Source organism: Nicotiana sylvestris, chromosome 12 (assembly GCF_000393655.2).
Source record: "Nicotiana sylvestris chromosome 12, ASM39365v2, whole genome shotgun sequence".
NCBI lineage: Eukaryota > Viridiplantae > Streptophyta > Magnoliopsida > Solanales > Solanaceae > Nicotiana > Nicotiana sylvestris.
In genome coordinates this window covers 34224612-34251186 of record NC_091068.1, presented here as the reverse complement: position 1 = coordinate 34251186, position 26575 = coordinate 34224612, and the positions used below count along the sequence as shown (strand labels likewise).

The window sequence follows — 26575 nt, the reverse complement described above, 5'->3', positions numbered from 1 at the left end:
GCTCCTAAGCGCCTGTCACAATCCTAAATTGGGTCGTGACAAAGTTGGTATCAGAGCTTAGGCTTTAAGTCCCGAGTCATGGAGCAATGTTTAGTAGAGTCTTGTTCATGGGTATGTAGGCACCCATACTTATGATCTCGAGGCTACTGAACATTTAGGAATGTTTTCCCTTCTTTCATTCTTTGATCGTGCGTTGAGATAACTTGAGATTGACTTTGGAATATTTCTTTCGCAGATGGTTAGGACACACACACCCTCATCTTCTGGACGTGATGCTGGACGTGGTACTACTCGGGGTAGAGGTCAAGTTGGGGTTCATCAAACTAAAAGACAGATTGCTCCTCAACCTCAAGTTGGGAACATGGGTCAAACCCAAGCTGTTATGCCAGATCAAGTGCAAGAGTAGGGAGTTCAGAACGCTCCACCACCAGTGCCAACTGTTGTACCTATTGTTGCCTTACCTGCAGATGCAGTGGCAAGGTTATTAAATGTGTTAGAGGCATTGGTGCCTACTCAAGGTGGAAGTTCATCTCCTCAGGCTACTTTACAGACACAAGCACCTACATAAACTCAGCCTTTCGGGAATAAGGAAGTATCCCTACACGAGTTCCTGAAATTGAAATCACCAAAATTCACAGGTTCTGATAATTCAGCAGATCCTCAAAGTTTCTTGGATGGGACACTTAAGGCATTACGTGCTCTTGGATGTTCTAGTGAGAAAGTCGTGGAGCTCGCAGCATACAAACTAGAGGATATGGCCAACACATGGTATGAAACGGTATTGCTCTGAAGGCCAGCAGGAGCACCATCACTGACATGGGACGAGTTCACTAAGTTGTTCAAGAATCATTTTCTTCCAGACAGTCTGATGCAACAATATGCTAGAGACTTTGAGAGATTGGTTCAGACTCCAGATATGGATGTGTCAACATATAACACTAAGTTTTGTAAGCTGGCTATATATGCTCATCACTTAGTGCCTACCGAAGAAGCTCGAGTTCAGAGGTTTGTTGATGGATTGGTTGGTCGTATATACATTGCAGTAGCCCCACAAATGAAGACTTTATCCTACTCTGATATAGTCGACCTTGCTAGAAAGATTGAAAACAAAGGACGTGAGGAGCGTGCAGCTAGTGATTTTATGTAAGAAGGCCAAGACAGGAGGGGCTTTCAGTGGTGGTTTTAGTGAAAATAGAAGAGCAGGAAATCAGGGACAACAACAACAACAGAGTTCTCAGACAGAGACACACATGTCTTCACAGTCCACATACAGACCACATTATAGACACGGTAATAGGGGACCATCACCTTCTGGACATCGTAATTCTGGGCAGATATATGCCACTACTCCAGTCTGCCAGACTTGTGGTGGATCACATTTGGGCCACTGTCGTATTCTAACTGGAGAGTGCTTTCGGTGTGTCCAGTTGGGACATCACTTGAGGGATTGCCCTCAGCCTCCGAGAAATTTCAACCAGGCTTCTATTCAGTCAGCTACACCGACTCAGACTACTTTTAATACTTCAGGTGCTACATGTACAGGAAATAGAGGTTGAGGTGTTGGAGACCATGCTACTGTGAATCAAGGACAAGGCAATGCTGGTAGAGGTCAGGCGAGAGTTTTTGCATTTACTAGACAGGATGCTCAGGCCTCGAATGTAGTGGTTACATGTATTCTTCTGTCTGTTCATTTGATGCACTTGCGTTGATTGACCAAGGATCTACCCACTCCTATGTGTCTTCGTATTTGCTTTGAGATTTAGTAGATAGCCCGAGCTATTGAATGATCCTTTTCTAGTTGCTACTCCTGTTGGAGAGTCCCTATTAGCTGAATACATGTATCGTGCTTGTCAGATTCGGGTTGAGGGTAGAGATACTTTAGCTGACCTTATTGTACTTGATATGATTGACTTTGACATGCTGATGGGAATGGATTGGTTATGTTCTTGCTATGCTATAGTCGATTGTCATGCAAAGATAGTTAAGTTTGAGATACCAAATGAACCCAGTTTTATTCTAAGAGGGAGTCAGGTTCCAGAGACTTGAAAAACTGTATCTTTTATGAAGGCTCAACGACTTCTGAAGAAAGGTTGCTTGGGTCTCTTAGCTATTGTAAATGACACAATAAAGGAAATAATTAGTATAGAAAATGTACCCGTAGTGAGAGAATTTTCTGATGTATTTCCTGAGGATTTACTAGGATTGCCTCCAGTACAAAAAATAGACTTTGGTATTGATTTGCTACCTGACACACAGCCCATATCGATACCCCCATATCGAATGGCACCAACAGAATTGAGGGAGCTAAAGCAACAGTTACAAAATTTATTAGATAAGGGTTTTATTAGACCTAGTATATCACCATGGGGTGCACCAGTACTGTTCGTAAAGAAGAAAGACGGATCCCTAAATGTGCATTGACTACAGGCAGTTGAACAAGATAATAATACGCAATAAATATCCTTTGCCTCGTATAGATGACATGTTTGATCAGTTACAAAGAGCTGCCCACTTTTCAAGGATTGACCTCCGTTCTGGTTATCATCAACTTAGAATCAAAGATGAAGATATTTCTAAGACTGCTTTCAGGAGTCGATACGGGCACTATGAGTTTCTTGTGATGCCTTTCGGACTGAAAAATGCTCCAGCTGCATTCATGTATTTAATGAATAGAGTGTTCAAGCCATTTCTGGATGGATTTGTAATAGTAATTATTGATGATATCCTGATATCTTCTTGTAGCCAAGGAGAACACGAGAATCATCTCAGGACTGTGTTGCAGACATTGCGAGAACATCGGCTTTATGTTAAGTTCTCGAAGTGTGAATTCTAGCTAGACTCGGTAGCATTTTTGGGGCATGTTGTATCCAAAGATGGAATTATGGTAGATCTTAAGAAGACCGAAGCTGTGCAGAAATGGCCCAGACCTACTTCTCCTATAGAGATTCGCAGCTTTTTAGGCTTAGCAGGCTATTACAGGCGTTTTGTGTAGGATTTCTCCAAAATAGCAGCGCCACTGACCAAGCTAACACAGAAAATGCAAAGTTTCAGTGGACGAAGGAATGTGAGCAAAGCTTTCAGAAACTCAAAACATGTCTGACAACTGCACCAATATTAGCCTTACCATCAGGTTCTGGAGGATTTACAGTATTCTGTGATGCTTCGAGGGTGGGATTAAGATGTGTTCTCATGCAAAATGGTCGTGTTATAGCTTATGCTTCGAGGCAATTGAAAAGGCACGAGCAAAATTATCCTACACATGATTTGGAGATGGTTGCAGTGGTATTTGCTCTAAAAATTTGGAAGCATTATATATATGGCGAAACTTGTGAGGTTTATACCAACCATAAAAGTCTGAAGTATATCCTTCAGCAGAGAGATCTGAATCTTCGACAGAGTCGATGGATGGAACTACTCAAAGTCTATGATTGTTCTATTTTATATCATCTTGGAAAAGCCAATGTGGTAGCTGATGCATTGAGCAGAAAATCTATGGGGAGTTTGGCACATATAGACCCTGCAAAGAGACTTTTGGCCAAAGATATTCAGAGACTAGAAGATACAGGTATCAGATTTAGTGTCGGAAAATTCAGAGGTATTGTTGGCTTGTGCTCAGGCTAAGTCTTCATTAGTTGAGCGCATTAAGGCCACCCAATATGAGGATGAACGATTATGCAAATATAGGGATGAGGCCTTAGCTGGTAAAAGCAAGGATATGATTGTTGAAAGTGATGGTGTTCTTCGAATGGGTGAGAGGCCATGTATAGCAGACGTAGATGGGTTGAGACATGCTATTCTTTAAGAAGCTCACAACACTAAATACACTATACATCCTGGATCCACAAAAATGTACCATGACCTGAAGCAATTTTATTGGTGGGAAGGTATGAAGAAAGATGTTGCTAACTTTGTTTCTAGTTGTTTGACTTGTCAGCAGGTCAAGGCTGAGCATCAGCGACCTGCAGGACTACTACAACAAATTGAAATTCCAGAGTGGAAATGGGAAAGAATTACTATGGATTTTGTCACCGGGCTACCACGAACCCTTAGAGGTTATGACTCGGTATGGGTGATTGTAGATCGACTGACGAAATCAACACACTTTTTGCCGGTGAAGACTACATATGGTGGAGTCAGGTATTCACAGATATTTATGAACGAAATTGTCCGACTTCGCGGAGTTCCAGTATCCATCATCTCTGATAGAGGATCACAGTTCACTTCACGCTTTTGGATATCTTTTCAAGAAGTATTGGGTACACGAGTAGATCTTAGTACTGCATTTCATCCACAGACGGACGGGCAATCTGAACGTACTATTCAGATCTTGGAGGATATGTTGAGAGCTTGCATTCTTGAGTTTGGAGGTAGTTGGGACGCTTATCTACCGTTAGCTGAATTTGCTTACAACAATAGCTTCCAGTCCAGTATTCAATGGCACCGTACGAAGCATTGTATGGTAGAAGATTTCGTTCTCCTATCGGATGGTTTGAAGCTGGTGAGACTAATTTATTGGGACCCGACCTAGTACAAGAAGTTATGGACAAGGTCCAGTTGATCAGACAAAGATTGCTTGCAGCTCAAAGTAGACAAAAGTCTTATGCTGATAAGAGAAGAAGAGATTTAGTGTTCACAATTGGGGACAAAGTGTTGCTACGAGTCTCCCCTTTGAAAGGTGTGATGCGGTTTGTGAAAAGAGGCAAGTTGAGCCCTAGGTTTATAGGACCGTATGAGATATTAGACCGAGTGGGAGCGGTGGCTTATCGTTTGGCACTTCCTCCTGAGTTGTCCTTTATTCATCCAGTGTTTCACGTCTCAATGCTAAGAAAATGTATATCAGACTCATCTCAGGTGATTGAAGCACCGACTATACCACTCGATGAGAAGTTGTCTTACGAGGAGAAGCCAATGGCTATTGTTGATAGACAAATAATAAAACTACGGTAAAAAGAAATCATGTTCGTGAAAGTCTTATGGAGAAATCATACAGTTGAAGAAGCTACTTGAAAAATAGAAGAAACTATGCGAGTTAAGTACCCCTATTTGTTTCAGTCTACAGGTACGTACTTGAGTTAAATTCGGGGACCGAATTTCATAAGGTGGGGAGGATGTAATACCCTATATTTTTAAATAAGGGTGTATTGATAATAATAATAATAACAACAAAAATTATAAGAAAATAACTTTAAAAAAAAGGATAAGTAAGGCAAAAAGGGCCGAAGCCCATTTGCCTAAAAGAAAAGAAAGGTCTGTTGAGTTCGACGAAGCAGAAGCTTCAGAATGAAACAAAAAAAAAAACAGAGAAGGAAAGAAAGGGAGAAGAAGAAAGAGGCTAGAACCAAATCTTGAGAAATCTTAAATACGCACTGGTTTTTACGGGTAATACTCGAATTTCTCATCTGGGTTCTTTTATTCTGGTAATTCTTTTTATCTCAGTTTATATATTTGAAGGGTTTCAGAAGGTATAAGAAATTAAATACCAATAAGAATTATTCTGGGTAAATTAAGAGTCAAACATAAAACCTCGAGAGTTGGTATTCTAAAATAGCTATGAATTAGCCTAAATAAGAAAATTAACATGAGATCGATATTATGTAATTATAGATTGATTGGAGGAATTTGTACGAGTTGCTTGAGGTGAAGCATTTGGTATTTCGGAACGAGTACTGTGAGTAGTAATCTTACCGCAATTTGTGTGTTCATAACTTGCATGATTTACACATGATTTTTAATATGAATATGTTACCGATTATTTTGAGTTGCATGTGGGACAAGTCTTTTACTCGATATGATACCGAAATAGTTATTTGAGATGAATACCGTGGTTTTATATATTTTCATGTCACTAGATCTGTTTGACTGTTTCTTGAATTTACTGTTATCGAAAAGAAATTATATGATTTGATAAGAACTGAAATGCCCTATATTATTTTAAAATATTTTCTACGAGTATATACGGATTACAGAGACAAGTATAAATAGAAGGAGACATTGAAGGATCCTGTAGCTAACGGCGGGTTCGTTAGACCTGGTGCACCTTGTAATTACAGATTATCGTTATAGCCCTCTCTAGTGGGAAGGTAGAAATAGCATACCGTTACCGATTTCCCTCGAGTAAGGACTACCGTTACATTTGACTTCTTGCAAAGAAGTCCACAGTTATACCGATTACATGATCCGTTCATTGAAACCTCCCAAATGTGAATATTGAAATTGTACAGTAGTTACCGAGCTTATTACTAAATTATTATTTGTATTATACTACAAGAAGAATATGATGAGACTGAAAATTATTTATTGTTTCTGAAAGGGCATTTTTATGTTATCTTCTGTTTGAGATACTAGCATGTTTTCTGACTTGTCCCCAATAAAAATGGTTGTGGTTAAGTGTTATTACTCACTGAGCTAGCGACTCATTCCCCACTATTTTTTTTTACAGAGACAACAGTTGACGCAGGCGAGGATTTCGTTAATTAGAGCGCACAGATTGATATTTCTTGGTGAGCCTCGCACTTGTTCGCATGGGCAGAGATTTTATTTATTGTTATGTTCTCTTCTTTGAACTCTTAGAGTCGCTCCATAGTCATTATTTTAGTTTCATGAGTATTCTTTTGTTATTATAGTCTTATGTTGAGTATCATTCTCATTTATCAAAGTTTGAGTTAAATTAGTATTTCTAGTGGTTAGTTGGTAGTTTAGTCATGGTGGAGAATTGTATTGGTTAATTGACATGTTGTCAATTGTTTGGTATGATATTAGGATGTTTGGTCGTTGATTTGAGACAGGAAATTTTTTGGGATGATCCAAAAACAGGGGAAACTTTACCCGATTTTCTGTAAAATTACCGATGAGGCTTACTTGGGAGCACTTGCTCCTAAGTGCCGGTCACAATCCTAAATTGGATCGTGACACTGTCGTTGAGACTCACTGAGTACAATGGATGGTACTGATGTTCTCTTTTGGGAATCTACGTTGGTCTGCGGTACAACGTACGCACCGGTTTTGCAGGCGAGCAGGCTACGGATTAGGACTTCCTTCTCTTCCAATGCTATTGGTGAGATCCGCTTTTGTTCGTGGAGTATTTCTTAGAGTCATCTTTACTTAGCTATTTCGTTGTTTACTTAGAGAACTAGCCAGAAAATCTTATGTCCTGAGCAGTGCGTCAGTTTATTAGTAGAAGCTTCATAGACAATGTCGGTGGGTTAAGAGTCAGAGGTTTTCAATAATAACTTAGCAGTATTTTATTGGTTACTATGAATAAAGTTTTGAAGTTGGTTTATTTTAGATATATAAATTATTTAAAAGTATTTAGTTATAGTAGTGCCTTGTGGCATATAAAGTTTGAAATTATAATAGATTTGATAAGCATAGATGGTTCGCTCAATCAATGATTGGGTGCCTGTCCTGGCTTGTTCAGAAAATGGGTCATGACAAACTTGGTATCAGAGCCTTAAGTTTATGGAGTCCTAGGGGTCTATGAAGTTGTGTTAGTAGAGTCTTGTTTATGGGTATGAAGTGCGCCATACTTATAAACAGAAGGCTACAAGCATTTAGGAAAAGTCTCATTTTTTAATACTTTAGATCGTGCAGTAGAGCCTACCTCTAAGAAATTATCTAATGTATTCTTTTCTCCAAAACTCGCAAAAATGGCTCGTACTCGCAACTCTGACACCGACACTCAGGATGCTCAAGAAACTATTGATACCATTGTGGATCAAGGTAGAACTAAGAAGGCTTCAACTCAAAAAAAGAAGGGTAAATCCACAAAGAGGGTTCAAGTACCCTGGGTTGAGCATGAAGAAGGGGTGGAGCATGATGATCCAGTACCTCCCCCAACGGCAGCTCCGGCTCAGGCAACTATATCTCCCCAGTGGGTCAGATGTTTAATGATGTCAACAGTGCTATGGAGATGTTTAATGCCTTTATGGCTAACCAGAACGAGAGAAGAGATGAGATTCCACCTCAATCAAATAGACAGAACAATTCTGAGTCCTCAAGAGTGAATGACTTTTTGAAGTTGAGTCCTCCAGTGTTCTATGGTTTTATAGTTGATGAAGATCTAATGTTGTGGCTGGAGGGTGTCAAGAAAGCCCTCCTAGTGATGAAAGCATTTGATGATGAAGCTGTGGAGCTGGCTTCTTACCAGCTTAAAGATGTGGTTGGCGCTTGGTTTAAGATGTGGGAAAAGGAAAGAGATGAAGATGATGGTCCGCCTACTTGGAAAGAATTTGAAGAGGCCTTCATGGCTAACTTTATCCTAGAAGAGGATAGGGAAGCTAAGGCTACAGAGTTCGAACATCTCAAGCAAGGGAATAAAAGTGTGCAAGAGTACTACATGGAATTCATAAGGTTAGCTAAGCATGCTCCTCACATGGTTAAGACAGAAAAAGCAAAGATTCGCAGGTTTGTTGGCAGTTTAGTTTACCGCATTAAGGATATGACATCATCTGCAACAGTAGGGATGACAACCTTCTCCTATGTTGTGGGATTTGCCAAGCACTTAGAAAAAGACAAACAACAAAGGAGAGAAGAAAAAGAGCATAACACGAAAGCCTGGACAACGGGCAGGTTTAATGGTACATCCAGCAGAGGTGGAAGAGATTCCTCTAATAAAGAGTCATTAGCACCAGCTCAGTCCAGTCATCAGTTAGGTGGTGGGTCTTCCTTCAGACGTACTCAGAGTTATGGAAACCAGTCTCGCTAGAATCAGAATTTTAGGACATCATCCTCACATAGCCAGAGTCATGCTGAGCAACATTCATACCAACACGGTCTTTGTGGAACATGTAAGCGGCAACATTCAGGTCAGTGCAAGCTCGATTTTCATGGTTGCTATCATTGTGGAGACATTGGTCATATAAAGGCCAACTTCCCAAGGTTGCGAAGTAATTTAAGTGGTGGATCAACTCCTCCTTCTAGTTCCTTAGCTACTGCAGTTGCACTACCTCAGGCTTGTGGTTCTCATAATCAGTACCGGTATGGGGCAGGCAGAGGTGCAGATCGAGTTACTCAAGGAGGGGGACAACCCCGTTTGTTTGCTACACTTGATCGTCAAAGTGTAGAGGCATCTGCAGAAGTTATTACATGTATACTTTTAGTCTGCTCACATAATGCTTATGCCATAATGGATCTAGGTTCAATGTTTTCATATGTGATTCCATACTTTGCAATTAACCTCGGGCTAGAACTGGAACAACTTAGTGAGCCATTCCTAGTATCTACTCCAGTTGGCGAGTCAGTAAAAGTCACAAGAGTCTATAAAGGTTGCATAGTTTCAGTCCAAGGTCGCAACACCAAGGCTGATCTCATAGAATTAGAAATGGTGGATTTCGATGTGATCATAGGTATGGATTAGTTGTCTTCCTGCTATGCCATGTTAGATTGCCATGCCAAAATAGTCAGGTTCCAATTTCCAAATGAAGAAGTCTTAGAGTGGAAGGGCAGTTCAGCATCGCTTGCAGGTAGGTTTATTTCTTACCTTAAGGCACAATGAATGATCGGTAAGGGGTGTCTCGCCTATTTAGCTCACATCATTAATCCAGAAACAGAACCATCAGCTCTTCATTCAGTGCCAGTTGTTAGAGAATTTCCAGAAGTTTTCCCAGATGACCTTCCCGGACTTCATCCTGAAAGAATCATAGACTTTGGCATTGATCTCATGCCAGACACTCAGCCCATATCTATACCTCCTTATAGGATGGCTCCAGCAGAACTTAATGAGTTGAGAGAACAATTGAAAGACCTTCTTGACAAGGGATTCATCAGGCCGAGTGTTTCACCATGGGGTGTATCGGTCCTGTTTGTCAAGAAGAAAGATGGGTCTCTTAGAATATGCGTCGGCTATCGGCAGTTGAATAAAGTTACCATTAAGAACAAGTACCCACTGCCAAGAATTGATGATTTATTTGATCAACTTCAGGGTGCAAAGTACTTTTCAAAAATAGATTTGAGGTCGGGGTACCATCAGTTGAGAATCAGAGAAGAGGATATATCTAAAACAACCTTTAGAACTCGCTACGGGCACTATGAATTTCTAGTGATGTCCTTCGAGTTGACAAATTCTCCAGATGCATTCATGGACCTCATGAATAGAGTTTTCAAGCCATTCCTTGATACCTTTATTATCGTGTTTATAGACGATATTTTGGTATACTCTAAGAGCAAGGAAGATCATGCAGAACACCTTAGAATAGCCTTGCAGACCTTGAAGGAGAATGAGCTTTATGCCAAATTTTCAAAATGTGAGTTCTGGTTGCAGTCAGTGGCATTCTTAGGCCATGTGGTATCTAGTGAAGACATAAAAATAGACCCTTATAAGACAGAAGCAGTCAAGAACTAGCCTAGGCCGACAACGCCAACCGAAATCAGAAGTTTCTTGGGGTTAACTGGCTACTATAGAAGGTTTGTAGAGGGGTTTTCCTCACTTGCAGCTCCATTAACTAAGTTGACTCAGAAAGCAGTTAAGTTCCAATGGTCAGACACTTGTGAGTAGAGTTTTCAAGAGTTAAAGAAGAGGTTAACCACCACACCTATGTTAACCTTGCCGACAGGTTCGGGCGGGTTCACAGTGTGTTGTGATGCCTCCAGAGTTGGTCTTGGTTGTGTTCTTATGCAAAATGAAAAAGTTATTGCTTATGCTTCCAGGTAGTTAAAGAATCATGAAAAGAACTACTCCACACACGACTTGGAGCTTGCAGCAGTGGTGTTTGCATTATAGATATGGTGACAGTACCTTTATGGCGAGCATTCTGAAGTGTTTATGGATCATAAAATCCTCCAATACATTTTCAAGCAAAAATAATTAAATTTGAGACAGAGAAGGTGGCTCGAGCTATTGAAAGATTATGATATCAATATCCTTTATCACCCGGGAAAAGATAATGTGGTAGCAGATGCACTTAATAGGAAGTCAATGGGTGTCCTGACCCATCTTGCAGTACAAAGGCGAACTTTGGGTCGAGAAATTCAAAAACTGGTAAACGATGGAATTAGACTGGATGACACCGAAGAAGGAGGTATAACTGTTTATGCCTTAGCGCAATCCTCTCTAGTTGCGCATGTTAAGGCTAAGCAAGACAAAGATCCGTACTTAGTGAAGTTAAAAGAAGGAGTCAGAAACAAAGAAATCACTGCTTTCACCCTAGGAAGTGATGGAGTTTTGAAGTTGAATGATCGGTTATGTGTGCCTGATGTAGATGGGCTTAGGAAGGCCATAATGGAAGAAACTCACAGTTCGAGGTACTCTATCCACCCAGGTGCTACCAAAATGTATCTAGATTTGAAAGAGTTGTATTGGTGGAAAGGCATGAAGAAGCAAGTAGCAGATCATGTGGCTAAATGTTTGAATTGCCAGCAAGTCAAAGCCGAGCATCAGAGGCCTGGTGGCCTAGCTCAAGATATAGAGATACCTTAGTGGAAGTGGGAGATGATTAATATGGATTTCGTAGTAGGTCTAACTCGCACGTACCGTAAGCATGATTCAATTTGGTTTATTGTAGACTGACTGACAAAGTCCGTGCATTTTCTACTAGTAAAGACGACAGCTTCTGCAGAGCAGTATGCGTAGTTGTACATCAAAGAAATAGTTCAATTTCATGGTACTCCTGTTTGAATCATATCTGACAGAGGCCCTCAGTTCACAGTGCATTTTTGGCAGGCATTTTAGAAAAGATTAGGTACCAATGTCAATTTGAGCACCGCTTTCCATCCACAGACCGATGGTCAGGCAGAAAAGACCATTCATATTCTCGAAGATATGTTGCGTGCGTGTGTTATAGATTTTGGAGGTAATTGGGATGATCACTTGCCACTTATAGAATTTGCTTACAATAATAGCTATCAGGCCAATATTGGTATGGCTCCTTATGAAGCGTTGTATGGGAGAAGATATAGGTCTCCAGTGGGTTGGTTTGAACCAGTAGAGGTGTCATTGATTGGTCCAGAGTTTGTTTGTAAGGCCTTAGAGAAAGTCCAGCTAATCAGAGAAAGACTGAAAGCGGCTTAGATTCGTCAAAAGTCCTATTCTGACAAGAGGCATCGTGACTTAGAGTTCATGGTTGGTGACAAAGTGTTTTTGAAAGTTTAACCAATGACAGGAGTTATGAGGTTTGGTAAGAAAGGGAAACTTAGTCCTAGATTTATAGGACCTTATGAGATTATAGGAAAGAAGGGAAACATGGCTTATGAACTAGCGTTGCCCATTGAGTTGTCCTCTGTTCATCCTGTCTTTCATATGTATATGCTTAGAAAGTACATTCATGATGAGTCGCATATAATACCTGCCGATATCATAGAAATTAAAGAAGACTTGACTTATGAAGAGGTACCTATAGAAATTCTCGATAGGCAAGTAAGAAAGTTAAGAACAAAAGATTTAGCATCGGTAAAAGTTTTGTGGAGTAATCATGATTCTAAAGAGACTATGTGGGAGGTCGAGGAAGATATTAGAATGAAATATCCATATTTATTTGAGGAAAAAGGTAAGTGAGCCTAAGTTTGGTTTGACATTTATATTTTATTTATTAAATACAAGTTAGCATGTGTATATGTCCTTGCTAGATTATACTTAGTTATTGAATTTAGTTTTTGTCAGAGTATATTTAGTTATTTAAAAATTTAGTGCCATGCCAGAGTACATTTAACTCATTAAAGTGATTTACTTTTACTAAAGTGTTTTGCTTTAGATTCTTGTTGGTTATTATGGTACCTCCTTGCCGGAGTGTGAGTAATTAACTTATGAGCTATGTATGGTGCCTATGAATGGCCTGCTATGGTATGTTTGGTTGTTGTTGGTGCAATTGTGGTATTTGTGACAGGGATATTTTTTTGGATAGTCTAATTTACAAGGAAAACTCTGCCAAAATTTTTGAAACTTTAAGTAGTTAGCCAAAATTTTGAGTCCCTTGGAAGAGTAAGTAGTGCTAAGAAAATTTAAGAGGTTCAAGAACTTAATGAATGATTGTTAGCTTAAGAATAAGGCCCTAGCAACATTCGAGGACGAATGTTTTTAAGGAGGGAAGATTATAACACTCCTCAAATCTATAAAAGTTTCAATACCCGCTAAATATAGAATTTACTTTTTTATAATCTTAAATTATACTTCTATTACGGATTAAAACCCTTGTGATTGATTTTTGAGTTACTTCTATATTTATAAATAATTGGTTATATAATTATGGGAATATTAATAATTTTAATATTACTAATTATTAAAAATGGGTATCATTAGTTATTAGTTAAGTCAAAACAAAACAAAAAGGAAAAAGCAATAAAAGTAAAATAAAAATAATAAAAGAGGGGGGGGGGCATAAAGTGGCTTGAAACGTAGTTCTTTTAAAAAGGTCAAAAGTTTTGAAAGTCTTAATCAAACACAACTAAAAAGCCTGAAGGCGAGCCTTAACAAAATAAAAAGGGCTTAAACGTTCTGTTCATTCAGCAAAGGCAGATGGCTAAAAAGTCTTATATGAAAAAGTGAAACAGAACGCTACGAAACAGAGCAGAGGCAACCTTTCTGCTCAATGCTCGCGCAAGCAACGAAAATTCTAGGGTGCTTTACAAATCACTAATTCTTGAACTCATATGTATCATCTCTGTTTGCTCGTTTTCTGGTTATTTCTCCTGAGCCTTTTGACACTCATGTTCATGTGTCCACTCCTGTGGGCGATTTTGTGGTTGTGGATCGGATCTACCGGTCCTGCGTGGTCACATTCTATGGTTTCGAGACTAGAGCGGATCTCTTGTTGCTTGGTATGATCGATTTTGAGATCATCCTGGGCATGGATTGGTTATCTCCATATCACACCGTCCTAGATTGTCATGCCAAGACTATTTCATTAGCAATGCCAGGGTTGCCGAGGTTGGAGTGGAAAGGTTCCACAGTTGATACATCTAGTCAGGTTATCTCTTTCCTGAAGGCTCGACAAATGGTCAAGAAGGGGTGTTTGGCTTATTTGGCTTATGTTCGAGACACTACCGTAGAGTCTCCCATAATTGATTCAGTTCCAATAGTTTGAGAGTTCCCCGATGTGTTTCCTTCTGATCTTCCTGGCATGCCACCGGATCGTGATATTGATTTCTGCATTGATTTGGCTCCAGGCACCCAGTCTGTATCTATCCCACTGTACCGTATGGCTCCGAAAGAGTTGAAGGAGTTGAAGGAGAAGCTTGAGGAGTTGTTAGCAAAGGGGTTTGTTAGACCCAGTGTATCGCCTTGGGGTGCACCAGTGTTATTTGTGAAGAAGAAGGATGGAACTATGCTGATGTGCATTGATTACCGCCAGTTGAACAAAGTCACCATAAAAAACAAGTATTCGTTACCTCGTATCGATGATTTGTTCGACCAGTTGCAGGGTGCTAGGGTGTTCTCCAAGATTGACTTGAGGTCAGGGTATTATCAGCTGAAGATTCGGGACTCGGATGTTCCGAAGACTGCATTCTGGACTCGATATGGCCATTATGAGTTCCTGGTAATGTCCTTTGGCTTGACTAATTCCCCAGAAGCATTCATGGACTTGATAAACAGGGTATTCAGGCCTTATATTGATTCATTTATCGTTGTCTTCATTGACGACATCTTTATATACTCCCGTATCCAAGGGGAGCATGAGCAGTATTTGAGGGTAGTGCTTCAGACCTTGCGAGAGCAGAAGCTATATGCTAAGTTCTCCAAGTGTGACTTCTGGCTAGAGTCAGTGGCATTCTTGGGGCATATTATGTCAGGAGAGGGTATTAAGGTGGACCCCAAGAAGATTGAGGCAGTTCAGAGTTGGCCACGTCCTACTTCGGTGACCGAGATTAGGAGTTTCCTGGGATTAGCAGGTTATTATAGACGATTCATGCAGGGCTTTTCATCTATTGCATCACCTTTGACTATATTGACCCAGAAGGGTGCTCCCGTCCGTTGGTCTGATGATTGTGAGGCGAGCTTTCAGAAGCTCAAGAAAGCCTTGACTACAACACCAGTTCTTGTGTTGCCTTCCGGTTCAGGGATGTATACGGTATATTGCGATACTTCGTGCATTGGATTGGGGTGTGTATTGATGTAGGAGGGGCGAGTTATTGCATATGTTTCACGTCAGCTGAAAATCCATGGGAAGAATTATCCTGTGCATGATTTGGAGTTGGCCGCGATTGTTCATGCTCTTAAGATATAGAGGCATTATCTGTATGGGGTATCATGTGAGGTTTATACTGATCATCGTAGCTTACAACACTTGTTCAAGTAGAGGGATCTCAATTTGAGGCAACATAGATGGATTGAGTTGCTGAAGGATTATGACATCACCATTCTTTATTACCCGGGCAAGGCAAATGTGTTCGCAGATGCCTTAAGCAGGAAAGTAGAGAGTATGGGTAGCTTGGCGTTCATTCCAGCAGAGGAGAGGCCACTAGCTTTGGACATCCAGTCCTTGGCTAACAGACTTGTGAGGTTGGATATTTCAAAGCCCAACCGAGTTCTTGCGTGCGTTGTTGCTCAGTCTTCATTATTGGGGCTGATCAAGGCCCTGCAGTTCAATGATCCGCATTTGGTAGTTCTCAGAAAGACAGTGCTTCAAGGTAGTGCCAAGGAGATTTTTATCGGCGAGGATGGTGTTTTGCAGCTCCAGGGTCGCCTATGTGTTCCTAATGTTGATGGTCTGAGGGAGAGGATACTAGAGAAGGCACACAGTTCGCGGTATTCCATTCATCCGGGTGCTACGAAGATGTATCGTGACTTGAGGCAACATTAATGGTGGCGGAGGATGAAGAAAGACATAGTGGAGTATGTGGCTAGGTGTTTGAATTGCCAGCAGGTCAAGTATGAGCACCAGAGTCCGGGCGGCCTACTTCAGCAGATGCCTATACCAGAGTGGAAGTAGGGGCGCATTACTATGGATTTCGTAGTTGGCTTGCCCCGGACCTTGCAGAAGTTTGATGCAGTATGGGTCATCGTGGATAGGTTGACCAAGTAGGCACACTTTATACGAGTTGTAACTACTTACACTTCGGAGAGACTGGCTCAGATTTACATCCGGGAGATAGTCCGGTTGCACGGTGTGCCTGTTTCCATCATATCAAATAGAGGCCCTCAGTTCACTTCTCATTTTTGGAGAGCTGTTTAGGGTGAGTTGGGGACCTGCGTGGAGCTTAGCATAGCATTTCATCCACAGACCGATGGGCAGTCTGAGTGGACAGTCCAAATCTTGAAGGACATGCTTAGAGCATGTGTGATTGACTTTGTAGGGCAATGGGATCAGTTCTTGCCTTTGGTTGAGTTTGCTTACAACAACAACTATTAGTCCAGCATTGAGATGGTCCATTTGAGGCTTTATACGGTCGGCGGTGTCGTTCTCCTATCGGGTGGTTTGAGCCTGGTGAGGCTAAGTTATACAGTACAGATTTGATGTAGGATGCCTTGGACAAGGTAAAGTTGATTCAGGAGAGGCTTCGCCCATCTCAGTCCAAATAGAAGAGTTACACGGATCAGAAGGCGCTCGATGTATCATTCATGGTTGGCGAGAAGGTCCTCTTGAAAGTCTCGCCAATGAAGGGTGTTATGAGGTTCGGGAAGAAGGGAAAGATGAGCCCAAGGTTTATTGGCCCATTTGAGGTGTTGAGACGAGTTGGGGAGGTTTCTTACGAGCTTGCTTTACCCCCAGTTTATCGGGAGTTCACCTAGCCTTTCACGTGTCTATGCTTCGGAGGTATCATGCCGACTTGTCCCATGTGTTGGACTTCAGTACTATTCAGATGGATGAGAGCCTGAGTTACGAGGAGGAGCCAGTTGCCATTATTGATAGGCAGGATCACCAGTTAAGATCCAAGAGGATTTCAGTAGTAAAGGTCCAGTGGAGGGGCCAACTAGACGAGGAGGCGACTTGGGAGTCCGAGGAGGACATGCGGAGCAGATACCCACATTTATTCAGCACCTCAGGTACTTTTCTATGTCCGTTCGAGGACGAACGTTTGTTTAAGAGGTGGAGAATGTAACGACCCGACTGGTCGTTTTGCCTTTTAGAACCCCGTCCCCCTAAATAAAACTTTTCGCACTTGCTTTAACTCATTTACGACCCGCGGGGATGCTTGGTTCGGGAACTTGAAAGGATTTGGGTTAAAATATGCTCAATTGATTCCTTAAGATTTCTTAAAAGGCTAAGTTTGACTTTGGTCAACATTTTTAGCAAACAGACCCGGATTCATGTTTTGACGGTCCCGAAGGGTCCATAGGAAAATATGGGACCTGGGCATATGCCCGGAATCGAATTCCGAGGTCCCTGGCCCGATTAATGAATTTTTATTAGAAATTATTAAACAGAAATTCTAAGGATTTAAAGAAACTAAATAATGATTGATCATACGGGTATCTGGCTCATATGTTGGTTCTGGTACCCGGTATAGGTCCAATATAATATTTAAGACTTGCCCGCAAAATTTGGTGTCAATCCGAGTAGTTTAAGGGCGTTTCGGCTCGTTAGAGGAAAATTAAGAACTTGAAGTTCATAAATTTGATTCAATTGGTTTTAGGGGGTGATTCTTAGATTTAGCGTTGTTTCGGGCATTCCGAAGGTTCGAGCAGATCCATTTCATGATTTCAGACTTGTCGGTATGTTCGAGCGGGGCCCGGGAGCCCCGAGCATCATTCGGATGAGGCTCGAGTGAAGTTGGAAATTTTGAGAAGTGCTGAAGCATCTGCTTCTGTCATAACCGCACCTGTGGTTGGTCAACCGCAGGTGCGAGAACGCAAAAACGGTCCACCTATCGCAGATGCGGCCCAAGGTAGGCCAGGCCAAAACCGCAGAAGTGGCTCCTAAGCTGCAGAAGCGGCTTCAAAACCGCAGAAGCGGTCACAGCCCGCTTAGCCGGTTCTGCAGGTGCGTTCGATTTCTCACAGAAGCGGGACCGCAGATGCAGAAATCGTTGAAGCAGTAAGCTTCATTTAATACGGGTTCTAAGTCATTTTTGCCACTTTTCACTCCTCCATTGGCGATTTTGGGAGCTTTTGAGAGAAGGCTTCCACCTAGTATCTTGACGTAAGTTTCTCCCACCTATTCCTAGTCTATTACTTGCATCTTAGGTAGATTAAACACTAGGATTAAGGCAAAATCATGGGGTTAGAGAAAAACCTAGGGTTTTGATAAAAGTTAGATTTAACCATGAAATTTGTTATGAAATGAATTAGAAATCATATATTATTGACCCTTAGGTTATAGAGGACAACTTTCTTCGAAAAATTTCAAAATCCGGCCACGTGGGCCCGTGGCAGATTTTAGGAAACTTGTGTTAAGGGTTGGGAAATTGCTTAAATAGCTAGAATATGATCTTGTGAGCTTATATTAACTAGTTCCTACCTTATTTAACTAGTTTTGGATTGTTCGGCTCCAAATTGAGAGTTCGGGCTCGTTCTTGGTATTGGAAGTGCACTTTGGAGCGAGGTGAGTCTCCTTTCTAACCTTATAAGAGGGAATTATCCCCATAGGTATAATAATCGAATAATTGCTACTAAATGCGGGGGCTACGTACGCACTAAGTGACGAGAGTCCGTGCGTAGCTACTATTATGTTAATTGTCCGGGTAGTCTAGGACCCGTACCATGCTATATTTGTGAATGTCTCCATATCTTCTTGCTAATGTGATCACTTAGGGTATGCTAGAGACTGGGAAAGGAATATAAGTGAATGTATACACTTGTTGGACACTTGTATGAATTTGTTTGAAAATAAATGCGCATTCATGTGTTTTCTTGATATTAATTGATATTTGTGGATCGGGCTGATCGTCTCGATAGAAATAGATGCATCTATGGTTCGCGCCATTCGACCATCTGGCAGTGCACAGTTTATTTTCTGTTGGATCGGGCCGTCGACCTTGGCATAATGTGCGCATGATATCTACGTGAAATCTTATCCATGACTTGATCTGCTAAATATTTGAAATGTAAATGGCTAATTGTAAAATTGTTAAGAACATGACTTATTACCTCTTGCTACAAACTGTTGATTATTTGTGACTCCCATGCTTAGCGTAACACTTCATTATATTATTTGACCTTAGTAAGTATCAAGTCGACCTCTCGTCTCTACTTCTTCGAGATTAGACGGGATACTTACGGGTTACATATTGTTTATGTACTCATACTACACTTTTGTACTTAATTGTACAGGACTAAGGTAGGTACATCTGGCTATCAGTCTGGTGCGCGCCCTTGATTCATAGTCCGAGACTTCCACGGTGAGCTGCCCCTTCCTGTGCCGTTCATCAGCTTGATGGAGTCTTTCTTTATTTATTTTTGCTGTCTATTCTATTTTGGACAGTAGGATGGATTTATTCTTTTGTATATTCTACTAGTTGTCCACAACTTGTGACACCAGGTCTTGGCACACATATTAGTAGACGTTTCTTTTGGGTTGTATAACTATTATCGAATGTTGCATATTATCACCTGTTTGTAATTGCAAATTAAGAAAATATTGTAACTGTTTTGGGTAAGTAAAATAAGAATTTACTAATACTTCCGTGTTGGCTTGCCTGACAACGGTGTTGGGCGCCATCACGATCTGTTATGGAAATGGGTCGTGACAGGTGTCAATTGGACTGGGGCCTACGTATTGGCTCGAGAAGTTTTGAGGTGAGTTGATATAACCCTTTACTAAATTGGTTTAACTCATAAAAGCACGCATACAAGGTGTTTGATGAATTGCTTAAAAGAGTTTATATTTACTTAATTGGAGCGAGTAAGTACCTATTAACTTAGAATTTTTCTAGCAAAAGTTTAGATGATTTATTATGATATATGTGCATAAATTTTCAGATTTTTGTGTTATTCTTATATGTTATTTTCATGTTGAAAATTTATGAAGAAGCAAGAATCTTTAGAAATACTTTTAGATATTTATTTCATTCTTATGTCATGTTTTACATTTAAGGATACCGGCCCGAGCATGTACATGATGTTCCAAAAAGAAAAGATTTAGACTTGAAAAGTCACAAGAAGAAGTAGAAAGAAAAGATTTTTGAGAGTATCCTTTATTCTGAGAAGGGGTCATCGTCCTGGCCGAGGATCCTTACCAAGGCGTTGACTTCCTGAAACTACTTGTGCCAAAGTAGGGAGCACACAATCTGTGGGTCTCATTGCTGAGAATTTACTTAGCCATGCTAAGGTATGATACATGAGCGCTGAGAACCATGAAGCGAGTGACACCTCGTGGATTGAGCCTATTCGATCAGGTTGGGATCGAACCCGTGCCGATCACACGGTGACTGAGACAAAATTAAGACAGAATAGTTGGAACTCCCGAAGTATAAAGTGAAGTATTTTTTTTATAAGAAAGAAAAAGAAAAGAATTTCTTTTAGAATATCCATAAACTGCTATTATGCAATTATTTTAGAATTGTTCTTATAAGCTTTATGTTTTACATGCACTTAGAATCTTTGCTCGTAATGTATATGTTATTAAAGTTTCGTCCCATGTCGTTGAGACTCACTGGGTACAATGGATGGTACTGACGATCTCTTTTGGGAACCTACATTGGTTTGCGGTACAACGTAGACACCAATTTTGCAAGCGAGCAGGCTACGAGTTAGGACTTCCTTCTCTTCCAGTGCTATTGGTGAGCTCCGCTTTTGTTCGTGGCGTATTCCTTACAATCATCTTTACTTAGCTATTTCGTTGTTTACTAAGAGAACTGGCCAGGAAATCTCATGTCCTGAGAAGTGCGTCAGTTTATCAATAGAGGCTTCATAGACATAGTCGGTGGGTTAAGATTCAGATGTTTTCGATAATAACTTAGCAGTATTTTATTGGTTATTATGAATAAAGTTTTGAAGTTGGCTTATTTTAGATATTTAAATTATTTAAAAGTATTTAGTTACAGTAGTGCCTTGTGACATATAAAGTTTGAAATTATAATAGATTTGATAAGCGCAGATGGTTCGCTCGGTCATGATTAGTAATTGGGTGTTGGTCTCGACTTGTTCAGAAAATGAGTCGTGACACACTAAATTATAAATTTTCTCCACCAAATATTTTTAAAATACTAAAGCCACCAGTCTGGAACCTTCGATAGACTCTTGTTGTTGTGCAGATTAAATTTGACTGGATTTTATGAAAGTTTGAATGCTATAGTGCTAGTCAAACCATGTCAATGTCACGACTCTTTGTTAGAGCTACTCTGTGTTTTCATTCCTCCCTTTTTAGGTATGGGTCAATTCTTGAGGTTAAGACCAATTATACTAAAGTAGTTAGAATTTGCAATTAATATTTTAAATCTAGATATGATGCTTCGTAGAATCTGATGGTGTTTGGTTCGTAATATGAACTGAGCGATAATGACCTATAAATCCCTTGTATTAATTTATTCGACAGATTTATTAGGTGCATTTTTTTCTTCTTAAATTTGTAATCTTAAATACTTCAACGTCATAAGATTTGTATTACATTAACCCTTCTAACTTACGTGTGCGTTTTATCAACTCATATGGCCAGTGACGAAGCCATAAATATTTTTAAGGGTGTTCAAACTTGAAAGAAGTTGAAAAAGAATTCCGACAAAAGGTGTTCAATATAAATTTTATATATCTAAAATTATATTTTATTTATATACACAGTGTAATTTTTCGACGAATGGTGATCAGTTGACCACCTTTTGCTAAAGGTGGCTTCGCCCATGCATATGGCATATTTTTTCAACTTTGCAACCTTATTGTATATTATTCCCTTCGTTTCAATTTATATGAACATATTTCTTTTTAGTTCGTGCTAAATTTCCTTATTTGAAAACAATTTACCTATATGCAATGATTTATAGTCACACAAAATATACGTGTCTTATTTTACATCACAAATTCAAAAAAAATTCTCTTTTCTTAAACTCTGTATCCAATTAAATGAGTTCACATAAATTGATCGAGAAGGAAGCATATGGTAAAACCTTTTTTTTTTGGTTTAACAATCACGCTTGCAAGGTACGGTAATGTGCCAATAGCGTGGTTTTCCAACGTTTAACGTTTTACCAAAATTTAAGACTTTGAGAGACTTGACAAATACAAAAAGTGAGGAAAAATCCAATGACTTAGAGACCGTTTAGACATAACAAATTTTTCACTTTTTTTTCAAAAAGTATTATTTTTTTTGAAAATCAGCGTTTGTTCATAAAATATTTGATGATGTATTTTGGAATCTTTTGAAAATTAAAAAACTTCAAAAAACTATTTTTCAAAATTTTCACTGGTATCACTCACAAAACTTCAAAAACAACCCAAAATTATATTCATATCTAAACACAATTCTAATTTTCAAATACCATTTTCATTTTAAAAAAAATTTCAGTTTCTTTTCAAATAAATAGGATGCTTTAAACTTAGTACAATTCTTTTATGAAACGTGTTTTATATACAACACATGGGTAGGAAGTTTCCTTTGTGTTCTTCTTGATTTGCTGAAAAATTGTCTCTTTTGATATTTGGAGCGGCTACAAAAAACTGAAATTTGCACAATTCAGGTGCGTTTCTTTTTGGACCTTTGAAATTTCTTTCTTGCTGAACTCTGAAAATCTTACAAATTTTCAAGCTTAACTTGGAGTTTCCTTTTTGGTTTAAATTTGTGTCTGGATTTTAGTCTCTGAATTGGAAGTTTTCCATAAAAGTTGATGTTATCAAGTGTTTTGAGCTAGAAATGGGAGAAAAAAAGTGATCTTTTTGCTTAGCTTAGTGCTTCACAATATTGACCTGGTAAAAAAGAAAAGGGAAAATCTTCAAGATTAGCTGCAATTTCAAAGTGGAAAGAAGTTAGCACTGTCTTTGATAGAGAAGTGGCATTTCTGAAATTAGCTTCTTAAGTGTAAGAATGGAAAAACAACAGAGTTTTCGAAACGGGGTGATAGAAAATCAGAAAAGTATTAGGATAGTAATGGATAGGCAAGTTAGTTTTGATGTTGAGAAGAAAAGGGATAAAGAATCACCAGGGAAACGAGGGGATTCGCCTTTTCATCTTGCAGCTAGAGTAGGGAATTTAGGAAAAGTGAAAGAACTTATTGAGAAATTTGATGGAAAAGGCATCAAAAGTTTGCTATCTTTGCAAAACCAACAGGGTGAGACTGCATTATATGTTGCTGCTGAAAATGGCCACACTTTAGTTGTTGCTGAGATGTTGAAACATTTGGACCTTCAAATTGCTTCTCTTGTTGCAAATAATGGCTATGATGCTTTCCAAGTTGCAGCAAAGCAAGGTCATCTTGGTAAGTCTTCTAACACAGAACAATTGTCCTTTAACCCCCCCCCCCTATATATATAGTACAACAACAAAACATTATAATCCCAAAAGTGGGGTCTGAGGAGGGTAGTGAGTACGCATACCTTACCCTAAAATAATGAATGTAGAGAGGTTGTCTCTAGTAGACCCTAGGCACGAAAGACATATATAGTATGATGAGAATTTTGAAAAAAATAGAGATCATGTTTCAATTAATTGTATGAAGTTCTGTTCAGAATGTCTTTCACATTTTGGTGTTGATGCAATTAACTTTCAGATAAAAAGTGTGTATACTTCATGGGGTTTGTGCTTTGCTAGTATATTATGCACTTGACCTTGACACATAGCGTGCAACTTCCATCCCGGATTTTAGCTTCTGAACCCTCAAATTAGATGGTACTGTGTCGATAACTTCTGGTTGTTCATTCAACTGTAGGATTGACTAAAGAACCTAGATAATTGTTGGCTCAAAATTTCAAGAAGCCTAGATGTCTTATAAGTTCTTTCTAAAATCTTTTTTAGGTTCTCTAATCCATGACTAAAGAACCTAGATAATTCTTACTTTTTGCTCTTCCCATGGGTATAAGCTCTAAATAAATATCACATTGTAAAATTGTTAGAGGAGTTGTGAAACTGTATTGTTCAAGACCAAGATAACAATACATCTTTAACAAAATGATGGCGAAATACATTTCTTAGCCTCAAAGAATGGACTTGTACCTGCCAATTGCCATCAAGTTGATACTGCTGCTCAATAGTCCTTACTTAGTATTACAGCTTAGGTGTTCGTGTGTAGAAGTAAAAAAGAGAATGAGTGGGTAATTGCTTGAAGTTTGTTCTGTTAACACTTGTTCGTAACGTTCTTTTTATTTCCTCCACTCTTTGAAACTTTTTTTTTGGATATGACATTGCAGAGGTACTGAAGGAACTATTGCATTTATTTCCAAACCTGATTATGGCGACAGATTCATCCAATTCTACAGCCTTACATACAGCAGCTGCTCAGGGACACACTGATGTCGTAAATCTGCTTCTGGAGATTGATTCGAACCTTGCTAAGATAGCTCGGAACAATGGAAAGACTGTGCTGCATACAGCAGCAAGAATGGGCCGCTTGGAAATAGTTAAATCGCTTCTGAGCAAAGATCCTGAGATTGGCCTTAGAACAGATAGTAAAGGCCAAAGTGCCCTGCACATGGCTGTAAAGGGACAAAATGTTGACATTGTGCACGAATTAATCAAACCAAATCCTGCAGTATTGGCTTTGGAAGATAACAAAGGAAACAGAGCTCTTCATATTGCAACAAAAAAGGGACGGGCACAGGTTTGTCTCTGTCTGTATCTCCTGTTAAAACAGTATTCCAGAATTCATGTGTTTTGCGGTGAATGAGTATATCTTAAGAAAAAATGCGGCTAGAGTGAGTCAAAATTGTTTGTTAACACAGATTTATTTACCACCTTTGCTTTTGAAAAACTGGAGGGGCCTCCACTTATATGTGAGTTTGATACTCGTCATGTTTAAGTAACAAAAGATTATGTTGTTTGGTTGATTAAACGCTCCATTTAGGAAAACCAGTGTCCTTTTCCTGTGCTCTCTGTTTTTAGCATTCATGTTGAAACTCTCGTATGTTACAATTGCAGATGGTACAGTGTCTGATATCAAGTGAATGCATCGATCTGAATGCCACTAATAAAGCTGGAGAAACGGCTCTTGATATTGCAGAAAAGTTTGGAATGCCAGAGCTTGTTTCCATTTTGAAGGTGGCCGGAGCTACCCATTCCAAAGATCACGGAAAGCCTCCAAGTAACGCTAAGCAACTCAAGCAGACTGTCAGTGATATAAGACATGATGTGCAGTCCCAACTCCAACAAAGTCGACAGACAGGCTTCAAAGTACGGAAAATTGCAAAGAAGGTGAAGAAGCTCCATATTAGTGGTCTCAACAATGCCATCAACAATGCTACAGTGGTCGCTGTCCTTATTGCTACCGTAGCTTTTGCTGCCATCTTCACCGTGCCTGGTCAATATGTTGAAGAGAAAACAGATGGTTTTTCGCTTGGTGAAGCGCATGTAGCCGAGAAAGCAGCTTTCATAATCTTCTTCTTGTTTGATAGTATGGCCTTGTTTATTTCCATTGCGGTTGTTGTTGTCCAGACCTCTCTGGTTGTGATTGAACCGAGAGCAAAGAAGCTACTCGTGTTTTGGATAAACAGGCTCATGTGGGCAGCTTGTCTCTTCATCTCAGTTTCCTTTATTTCGCTTTCTTATGTGGTGGTCGGATCTAAAGAAAGATGGCTTGCTATCTATGCAACTGCGACTGGTAGCATCATAATGCTCACTACAATTGGCTCCATGTGCTACTGTGTGGTTCGACATAGGCTAGAAGAGTCAAAGATGAGAAGCATAAGAAGTGCTGGAACTCATTCACATTCGTACGCAATGTCTGTGGCATCAGATACAGAGCTTTATGCTGAAAACTACAAGAGGATGTATGCAGTATAGGAACAAATAAAGGTCAGCTGACTTTTCGCCTATGGTGTCAAACCTGAAGCTCTGTGGATAAAATGTACAAGTCTATACCATGAAGTCTGATAAACGTCTGTGCATAGCACCAGATTCGAAATGGTCAAGCATACGAGGGATTTATTTTATGCTAGTTAGGAACAAATAAGGGAAATGTCTCCAATAGAGTATTGCAGTAATACGGCAATTCTCTGATTTGGTGGTGTTGCAACTACTGGAATGCTGCAACCTGAGACAACTCTTACTCAGTAGTTCAAGATAAAGGCTCTAACAAATCTTTCAGTTTTGTTTCCATAACATTTATTAGTTCAAGGGCAAGTTATCACGGATGGCTACAATAAGTAGTAAACCAGAGAGCGACTTGGTAACAAGAAGGTTCAGATGCCTGATATTTTTTTTTATTTTCTCTGTATACAACCAATTTCTTAATGAAAGTGTACAAACAGAAAAGCTATTCTTTTAATATAATTCATTGTAGTTCTTCTCTCTTCATAAAATACATGTTTTTCAGCTTTCTAGCCACTACTCTTCGTGGTGATGAGGTGGAAAATTTCTTGCTCCATCTTGAGAGTAGCATCTTTGCTTGATCAAATACTAACTCCTCACTCTGAGATGCTTCTGATCTATAGAACAAGAAGAGAAGGGAAAAAACTTACCTACACCTGGTATTTACTCCAAACCATACTAATTTGCCACAGTTAAGTCATAAACTAAGGTGAGAATGTGTAACTATGGTTTAGTGATAAAAGTCAATCATTCCCAGCTTTGATATGAAGGTATGGGGGAGATCAAAAGGGAGTATGTTAGTCAAATAGAGGGCTCTCATG

At 39.7% G+C, this 26575-nt stretch overlaps 3 protein-coding genes across 4 annotated transcripts; all 3 read left to right on the top strand.

The window, feature by feature from the left end:
• Positions 1-78: 78 nt before the first annotated feature.
• Positions 79-2421, top strand: LOC104245520 (uncharacterized). The gene is made up of 8 exons (XM_070163530.1): positions 79-111; positions 236-365; positions 468-518; positions 639-768; positions 865-1021; positions 1083-1527; positions 1799-1980; positions 2068-2421. The coding sequence occupies exons 1-8, from the start codon at positions 79-81 to the stop codon at positions 2419-2421; spliced, it is 1482 nt and encodes a 493-aa protein (XP_070019631.1).
• A 5225-nt stretch (positions 2422-7646) lies between these two features.
• On the top strand, positions 7647-9355 carry LOC138882890 (uncharacterized). Its single transcript, XM_070163528.1, has 3 exons — positions 7647-7853; positions 7937-8672; positions 8805-9355. Exons 1-3 carry the CDS (start codon positions 7647-7649, stop codon positions 9353-9355), a joined length of 1494 nt encoding a protein of 497 aa, XP_070019629.1.
• A 13001-nt stretch (positions 9356-22356) lies between these two features.
• LOC104230382 (ankyrin repeat-containing protein At5g02620-like) lies at positions 22357-26245 on the top strand. Of its 2 annotated transcripts, XM_009783171.2 has the most exons (4): positions 22357-22476; positions 23064-23211; positions 24140-24549; positions 24867-26245. In XM_009783171.2, the coding sequence occupies exons 2-4, from the start codon at positions 23121-23123 to the stop codon at positions 25725-25727; spliced, it is 1362 nt and encodes a 453-aa protein (XP_009781473.1). In that variant the 5' UTR covers positions 22357-22476; positions 23064-23120; the 3' UTR covers positions 25728-26245. The 2 variants fall into 2 exon arrangements, with proteins under 2 accessions (XP_009781473.1, XP_009781472.1); XM_009783170.2 differs by lacking the exon at positions 22357-22476 and having other exon boundaries at positions 22485-23211; positions 24867-25875.
• The last annotated feature ends 330 nt before the right edge of the window (positions 26246-26575 follow it).